At 39.1% G+C, this 9,359-nt stretch overlaps 1 protein-coding gene across 1 annotated transcript in view; it reads right to left on the bottom strand.

Moving 5' to 3' along the window:
- Window positions 1–373: 373 nt before the first annotated feature.
- LOC107705837 (protein TASOR-like) overlaps window positions 374–9,359 on the bottom strand; it is a 33,015-nt gene continuing 24,029 nt past the window's right edge. Inside the window, exons 18-23 of the mRNA XM_016509325.1 lie at window positions 7,953–8,075; window positions 7,659–7,818; window positions 7,450–7,558; window positions 7,125–7,303; window positions 4,899–5,054; window positions 374–1,739 (exon numbers count right to left, since the gene is read on the bottom strand). Of these exons, the coding sequence (XP_016364811.1) occupies window positions 640–1,739; window positions 4,899–5,054; window positions 7,125–7,303; window positions 7,450–7,558; window positions 7,659–7,818; window positions 7,953–8,075 (1,827 nt within the window). The 3' untranslated portion in view covers window positions 374–639. The remainder of the gene's footprint in view (window positions 1,740–4,898; window positions 5,055–7,124; window positions 7,304–7,449; window positions 7,559–7,658; window positions 7,819–7,952; window positions 8,076–9,359) is intronic.

Raw genomic sequence — 9,359 nt, 5'->3', positions numbered from 1 at the left:
CATGAAGATATTTAGTAAATTTCCTACCGTAAATATATCAAAACTTAATTTTTGATTAGTAATATGCATCGCTAAGAACTTCATTTGAACAACTTTAAAGATGATTTTCTCAATATTTAGATTTTTTTGCACCCTCAGATTCCAGATTTTCAAATTGTTATGATGGGACAATATTTGGGCGAGATACAACTAACCATACATCAATGGAAAGCTTATTTATTCATGCATAAATCTCAATTTCGAAAAACTGACCCTTATGACTGGTTTTGCGGTCCAGGGTCACATATGACCAACATTACTCGATCACAGCATCTTGTTAACCAAACATCTCAAAATAGACACACTCGGTTACAAAGACTAGTTTGAAAGTTGTTTAATGTATATTATCGGCTTTATAAAAATAATATTAAAACCAAGGCCTTGAGCTTTTTCACAAAAGGGGAAAATAACCAACATTATCAGTCTGACCAACATGCAAAAGCAAAATAAAAATATAATGTTCTCTGGAAAATATGAAATTAATCCCTTTTTTTTTTTTCACTTTCGGTGAAAACCTAGAAATGTTTAATTTCTCTCCTATTATACAAAAGTTGCACTGAGATGGAGTTGTAAACATGAGTTTGAAAACACATTACTGGCTCACCAGCCACCAAATCCTCCTCTATTGGGACGATAGCTGTCCCCCTGGAATGCAGGATTTCCCTGCCAGCTCTGGATGAACGGAGACCTGTGGATCTGCTGCACATCCATGCCGTAGCCAGCACCCCACAGGCCCGATGCCGAACCTTGCACTAAATTGTTCCACGATATCTGCACGCTAGGATTCGGGAGGAATCCTCTCAAGACCGGAGGTGCCACAACTCCCAGGCTGTTGGAAACGGTGCAGTTCAGGAGAGGATGTGCAAGTCCAATAGCACCATTGTGAGATATGAGTCTAGGGCCGCTCAGACCCAGGGAACCGTGCGGAGCCGACATGAGGCCGCTGCCCTGCAGCGCTGGATAAAAACGGTCCATGCCGTGTCTGGGAAGGAAACCACTGACCGCTGGTTCAGAGGAACTCGCACGGTCCACTGCAGGCTTCTCTGAACCTCCGCTTTCATTGGACGTTTGACCACTCCCAGCATTAGTCGTGCCTGACCGAGTGTCCGCGGAGCTTGTGCTTGATTGCTCCCAAGCTTTAGAAGTATTCACTATATTGCCGGTGTTCTCAGGCGCAGCTGCAGATGTGTCCGTTTCTCCATACTGGACCTCTTCACGACTGGCTCCGATTGCAGAAGAACTGCTCAGTGGAGCCCCAGCTGCTGTTGTGACCACTGACTCCGTTTTGATTGACGTACAAGAGACTGGAGTCTCAGGTGGAGTAGCTGACAGACTGTGGTTTTCCGGGGAGTACTGAGGATAGGAATCTGACAGATCGCTGTGACTGAGGAAGCTCTGGTGAGGGTCAACTCCAAAAGCCGTTTGTAGAGTTTCACCGGCGTCAGACTTGGACAGCATCTTGGAAGCCTTGAACTGAGAAATCGCTTCACTGAGAGCTACAAAGTCTAATTCTTTTGGCATCTGGCTGGTTGTTGTGAGCACAGGAATTGCATTCGCGTGATCTCGGAGAGAAGGTTCAGAGAGCGGAGGGCACGGATCCGTCCCGAGTGCAGACGGGTGCTGGCTCGTCTCGGTTGTGACAGAGACACTGTGATCTGGAGAACCCAGGTCTGAGTCCAAGGACATGCTATCGTCTCTCACTACAGAGACAAGAGAGAGGTTCACAATTTCAAATCAACAGAAACAATACATAGCAGTTACCAGATTCTGATATTTGGTAACTGAATTGAATTGAAATCTTTGGATCAAAAGCAGTTTTACAAATTTCACAAGAGGTTTTGCACCTCTGTCAATTGAGGCACCCAAAATTGTCTCAGTTCTCTCATTAATCGTTCCTCGTCTACATCTCCAGTAATTCAAGCATCGTCCAAACAGAATACATTGTCTGTGCAAGTATAGACATCCCTATAAGTCATCACTCATTAGTAAAAATCCTGAATCCTAAGAATCCTCACAGGGTCACAGAAGAGAAGAATCATTACGGTGTACAAACGGTGATTAATGGAAATCAACTCCATAAACCCATAGTTCCTATTAAGACTCCTTCCAACAGCCAACAGGCTCCAAACAAACAAGAAAGAAAATCATACTAGTTTGAAACAACCTGATGACAGAATTTTCATTTTTTGGGTGAACCATCCAGTAAAACACCATATATGAAGCCTTACAGTTAGACCAAGTGAATTTTGAGCACAGAAATAGGTCTATAATCTCCATATTCAAGCTGCCTTCGTGCATCTTTTTTACAAGGAAAGAAAAATGACATTTTCAATAGATTCAGTAGACTTTCATTAGAGATTTTCAAAAAGTGACTGAAAAATAAAATGTCAAGTGGAGTAACAATTGGTCTAAAATGGCAACAAAATAGCTACCTGCATGCTGGTGGACAAAATAAATAAAATTCAGATTCAGAATTACAGAAAATTAAATGTTGGCTATGATTACAATGTCTCTATGCCCCACAAAATGAATCTGAATTCATGTTGAACACATTCATTATAAAAGAGCTGTATTCAAGTGTATTGTACTGTCCTAAGACTTGGCATCAGTTCTGCTGGTATTTACAATTATGTGATTTTTGAATGTAACAGTTAAAAAGTTATGGTTCCAAACAGAAAACATTTCTGTATTTACACATTAAAACAGGAGCTTTTCTTTTACATTGTGTTTTTAAGACGTATAGCATTCTGTAAACTTTTACATCTAATTTGAATCTTCAAACAACAGTCTTTACACCTGCAAAAGGTTACACACACACACACACACACACAAGCATGCGCACGCACACGCACACACACGCACGCACACGCACACACACTTGTAATTGCAGCATAATGAATGGTTTGTAAAATATTTTTAGGCCGTTTTCACACCTGGCTCATTTTGAGTATTTCTGAAAGTTGCTTTTAAATGTAATGTATTACAATATTGCATTACTCCATAAAACTAACTGCATTACTTAGTTACTTTTTACAGAAAGTAATGCATTACATTACTTTTTATCATCTGGGCTGGGGCTGGGCTTGCTTATTTATTTTTAATAACAAAACCCCCAAAAGTTATATTTTTGACAACTGTAAAGTATGGAAGCCCGTTTCCGCCACTGAATAAAAAAATATAATTCTGTAAGTCATAATAATGAGAAACTTTCTCAAAATTATGACTTAGTATCTCGTTATATTGAGAAACTTTCTCGTAATAATGACTTAGTTCCTCGTAATAATGAGAAACTTTCTCGTAATAATGACTTAGTTTCTCATAATAATGACTTATTTTCATTATTACGAGAAACTAAGTCATTATTACGAGAAAGTTTCTCAATATAACGAGATACTAAGTCATAATTTTGATAAAGTTTTTCATTATTATGACTTACATAATTATATTTTTTTATTCAGTGGCGGAAACGGGCTTCAATAGTAAAGGCCCTTTCACACCAAAAGTGAAATGAATAAGCGTCAGACTGAAGGAAGCGCCTCTGACTCCCAGTTTCTCTCATCATAGGGACAGGAGAGCGGTCAGTGAATACATGGGAAAACAAAGTAACTTGCATTACTTATTTGAAAAAGTAACAGATATTTAGTTGTAAATTTAAAAGTAATGCATTACTTTACTAGTTACTTGAGAAAAGTAATCCGATTATGTAACTTGCGTTACCCCCAACGCTCAGATCTGCATCAACATAATCATCCGGAGACTGACTGAACAAGGTGGTGCCAGACCGCTGGACCCTGCAGTGATCCACTTGTGCTGGTCCAGCAATCTGACCCACTGCAACAATGCTGTCTTGAGATATATGCATGTAAAATATCATTTATCAACTATGAGCAGAATTCCTAGACACAAACAGCTGCACTCGGACCAGTTTTACTTGCTTAAACACAGTTTGGTACACTTTGAATCGTTGCCTTGTGAAAAGTAAACCAAACCATGGAAAAAATGCCAATATAATCTAAGTCCCTGTTTGGAACAAAGCAAATGATCTAAGTGTTGAGCGCAATTCAAATAAAACAATCTACTAGAGAAAATATTACATTTTATACATTTTACATCTGTTTATCACCACAAATATATCTAGGATGCCTTTTTTTATCCAGAACTTCTCACATTACCAAAATTAATATATTAAGAAATATATATTATATATCAGGAATAGGAAATGTCTTCACATTTTTGTGACAGGTGCTGATGCCTGATCTCGTATGAAAAAAATCTGCAATTATTCCCAATATTATTAGGACATAAAAATTTATATTTGGTAAAAATATTTTGTATTGTTTCAAGGTACTCAAAATTTGACATTCATTGCCAAGTGTATAAAAACCCCACTATATATTGATTTTGGAGCCTGGTTCCAGCTGATGGTTATATTCAGAGGTGAAGCACACAAAAGACCTGTTGATCCCAAAGGCAAACAGATGATTTCTATTGGGTGTTTGATCCATGCCAGTCCACCCATGAGATGAAAAGGCTTTACAAAGCACAACATGAACTTCGCTTGCGTTTACAGTCTCCTCTGTCCTCAGCCTCGTCTCTTACTTTGGCTGTTATTATCATGGCACAATGCCACTGCGTGTTTGAGAACCTGTTTTTTTGTACTCTTTTAGCAAACACCATTTTGTCCTGTTATTTTCTATTCTGATTGTTCAGCAGTTCATGGACATTACATGTATTTCTCTGCCTCTCCTCAATGATGAATGATAAAGATCATTCAGGATGATCGACTGGGAACAGTCACAGTGAGAGCAAGACGTGTAGTTTGGGATGCTGTCAGTTGGTTTTAGCACAGAATCACTTACATGACGCTGGAGCAGGAGGGGCGTAAGTCTCTGCCGATGGAGCGCTGTCCACATGTCCTCCACCAGCTAAACTGCTTATTATAAACTTTATGTCATCAACGTTGGCAATAACGATGCCACTGCTGGAGTAGTGGGGAAACATCTCAAACTGGCAGCCTGTTGGATGGGATAAAAAAAAAACATTACTTTAGCCATAAGCATTCATCATACTTCACGTAATTCCATAATCATAAAACACTTATGAATTTACTGTTAAATAACACAATTGATAAAAACAGTATTAAAAAAATCTGTAAATAAAGGAAAGTGCAGACAGCATCTGGTTCCTAGCACAGAATTTGAACCTTGCGATCTTGAAACGCAGAGTTTGTTTTGCCAAACAAACATACTCTACGTATTCTAAATTGCGGTGCATTGTTGCAGCTTGTTTTGTGTCTTTCTCTCTACCTTTCCTAACTCTGAACAGCGTCACTTACTGCGTGTTATTTCCAGACTGACTGAGGCTAAAAGCTTTCTGAGAAACGACCCTCTACAGAGTCTCCTGTCTCACTGTTATTCCCTGGGACTCGTTGATTACAGCAAGCATTGTACAGTCATGGCCAAAGGTTTTGGCAGTGACAAATTTTGTTTTGCAAAATTTGCTGCTTCAGTATTTGTATATTATTTTTTCACATGTTTCTATGGTATACTGAAAAACAATGATAAGCATATCATAAGTTATAAAGGCTTTTATTGGCAAAAAATATAATGAGTCAATATTTAGTGTTGACCCTTGTTCTTCATAACCTCTGCAATTCACTCTGGCATGCTGGATATTAGCTTCTGGGCCAAATCCTGACTGATGGTGATCCATTCTTGCCTAATTAGTTCTCGGAGTTGATCACAATTTGTGGGCTTCTGCTTGTCCACTCGCCTTGTGAGGACTGACCACAGGTTCTCTATGGGATTGAGATCCGGGGAGTTGCCTGGCCACGGATCCAAAATTTCAGTGTAATGATCTTGACATGCCTCCCTACCTATTGATTTGATATTGATATTGCTATTTACTGGTTTCAAAGAAATGTTATTTTGCTTGCTTTTTAAGTTATAACGCCATATATGCTTGAATATAACAATGTCTGGTTGCTATGTGATTTGAAAGAACCTGAAATACATAAAATGATACTGATGTAGAGTTTAAACAAATGTACTTGACTTTGTTTATAATGTAGAACAGGATGAAATGAACAAAAGGTGTGAAAAGTTTAATTTTGCATTAACTGCTTTGTATTGTAACCAATAAAATAAGTGATTTTATTGATATGATTGCTTATAACTACTTTACTTAGAACTACAAACTGAGCCTCAAACAAGAACAACCACAAGAAAGTCTTCTACATCATTCCTTGAAGCCTGTACCTCGTGGTTTAGGCTAGATTTGACTATCCTTCCCCTGAATAATCACAGGGTTAAACGTCTAAGATAAAAAGGACAAACTAGATAGGGAGAATCTAAAAACTGGGGCTCATCTATGATCTGAACTATGGGAACCTCTGGAACCTGAAGCAAGAATCGTTCCCTAGGAGAACATAAAACTGTGACCACTGTCACGCAGTATTTATTAACTGAGGACTTCATTCGAGCCTTCTTCTGCACCCACCCTTTCTTGGCGAGTGCTCCATTCTTTGTTTGCCTGTTATTTAGGTGGAGGGATGAGAGCAAGAGTAGCTGAAGTACATGGTGGACACTGAAATGCTGATCAATTTATCACATTTCTTTAGAAAGATTTGTTGCCATTTCCTGAGATCTTTGCAATTTTCCTTTTACAAAAAAAAGGAACATAAATCAAAAATATCCTCTGAATCGGTGGAGCAGCACACTTGCTTAACACTCTGATGGCGAAAGCAAGGAAGATGAAATACTGGGAAAAAAGTGCCAGCTTGATCTAAATTTACAGGCACACCTCTCTCATTCTGCACAAATTCAAAATGTTACCATATTGGTAATATAGCCTAACATTTGGGTGCTAACTGTATTTCTTCTGTAAACCAAGCCTTTCACTTCACTTGTGTCCCAATGTCCCCTGGAAATGCCAACTCTCACATGTGCAAAACTGGCTTTTGTGTCTGTTTAGCCCTTCATCGCCTATGACACTCTGCCAGTGCGGTGTGGTCAGCCTGTCCACTCAGAATGCACATGCAGCTGTAAAGAGACAACACTTGTGTAATGATTTGGGTTTAAGATCACCTGTCAGAAATATCAGGTGTCGCTGCTTGATGAATCTGGCTTGCAGATCCACTAGACAGTCGAGGTCAGGCGCTTGACGTGACGGAGTGTCACAGTCGTGGTACGACAGGATCTCAACGATGTGTCTCTTCTCATATTCATTGAGGATCTCGAACAGGTTCAAAGCATCAGGTTTGAGCCTGGAAAACAAACACAACACCATTCTTACAGTGCAGTCAATCGTGAAGAAAACGATTCCACCCAGTTTCTACTCTCTGTGTTACCACTTGATAAAAAAGGTGCATGAGCTTCCTGAAGTCTGAAGGGTTGTGGTTTAGTGTCAAACCTGCGGTGCTCTCGGAGTTTCTTGTGTGATTTGAAGTGCACCCTCCACCTCCAGGGGCTCTGAGGACAGTTGAGCTGCTCAATGTACTCAAGAATATCTTGAAGTTTCTCTAAAAACAGAAAAACCACTTTGCTGAAACGTGGGTCGAGTTGATATGAAATAAATCTAAATGTCAATAAGACTCATTAATAAACGTGAAACTGCATTACCTGCCGTGATGACCGCTGGGTTCAGGACCTGCTCGTCTGAGACGATGAAGCCTCCGGACTGAAAGAGCTCGTTGTAGGTGTGGTTCTGGATGTCACTCAGGTTGTCTACGCCAGCAAAGCTCACAGACGGATGCTTCTTCAAGGAAACCAGAGAAGGTATCTATGGGTAGAACACACAACATCTAGTGTCTTCCAGCTGTTGGAACTGGTTCCAAAATTGAAAAGGAATCAACATACGTTTCAATGATACAGTATATCTGACGAGTCAAATCGAAGTGCTGAGCTCTGGCTTACCTTGTGAACCTGTGTGGCGATGTCCATATTCTGAATGATGACCAGCAGTTTGTCTAGACTACCGCTTTTCTCAAGGAAACCATGAGGATTACACTCCAAATCCCCCAACTTTTTCAAATATTCCTGTTACGAATGTCAAAACGGTACAAGCTGAGTACGTCTCCAGATCTCTGGGCAACTTCAGTTTGACAAATAACCTTTATATCCTCCAACTCAATTCATTTAGCACATCTGATCAAGTCAGCAAAACATTTCTGCCATTTTGACACCAGCGACTAACATCTGATCCCAGCACTAAATAGAGGTGTAAAGAGGGTCTGAATTTCTAATAGTGTGGGATATTTTCATAAAGTGTGCCATGGATATGCATTAGAAACACATTTATACCTAGTATATAAAAGCCTTGTTCACGCTGTCAGTCCACCTCTGATTTTTGTGCATATCTGATTGGAAATCGATCGAAATGATTGACTGTCCACACTGTGTTTCCTAACTGTTCAGATCCGATTTGCGTGTCCAATGTTTCGTTTTACTGAATATCTGCATTGGTTTCTATAGCAGTGACGTTGTGTTGGTATGTTTACACTGAAAACAACAATGACAGCAATACAGTTTGCGATACAGATGTTGTGTTACCACATGTTGCCGTTGCGCTGGATTATATTACGTCTGATGAGGCAGAAGTGGGAATGCGTGGCTTTATTCTGTGCTGCAAAACTCAAAGAGGTGTATAGACCAGCCATATACTGCCTTTTTCTACTTGACTTGCACTTCACAACAGCACAACCTTGTTTCTGCAAAGACCTTCAGCATGTTTTCTACAAACAACAGCGGTGTCCGAGATCGCTCCCTACCCCCTATATAGTGCAGGACTGACGAGCTGGAAGAGAGAGCGAGTTTACATGCTTATTTCTGCTTTAACTTTTATTTCATGCATTATTAATATTAAAGTGTATTATTCAGTCATTTACTCAGTTTACTGTTTTACTAATTTACTGAGGTGGATTTATTAGCTTACAAAAAATGATAGAGATGTGATGATAATTTTAGTGGATGATTAAAAAAAAAAGTATTCATTAATCACCTGAAGGTAGTGTATTCATCCTAATGTCATTGTGAGTGTTATTTATATTATTTTCTAAAATAAGGTACATATAATATAAGTACAAATGTGCTAAAGATGTTTCTGCGACAGCTCCAGCTCTCCGATTCGCTCACTTCACTCTTTTCTGATATTTACATTTACATTTAGTCATTTAGCAGTCATAAAAATCCAAAGCGACTTACAAATGAGGACAATAAAAGCAGTCAAAACTAACAAAAGTGCAACAATATATAAGTGCAAATGACAAGTCTCGAAGGTAGTATATATATATATATATATATATATATATATATATATATATT

This window comes from Sinocyclocheilus rhinocerous, unplaced genomic scaffold (assembly GCF_001515625.1).
Source record: "Sinocyclocheilus rhinocerous isolate Xijiao unplaced genomic scaffold, SAMN03320098_v1.1 scaffold1826, whole genome shotgun sequence".
NCBI lineage: Eukaryota > Metazoa > Chordata > Actinopteri > Cypriniformes > Cyprinidae > Sinocyclocheilus > Sinocyclocheilus rhinocerous.
This window is presented reverse-complemented; position numbering and strand designations above follow the sequence as displayed.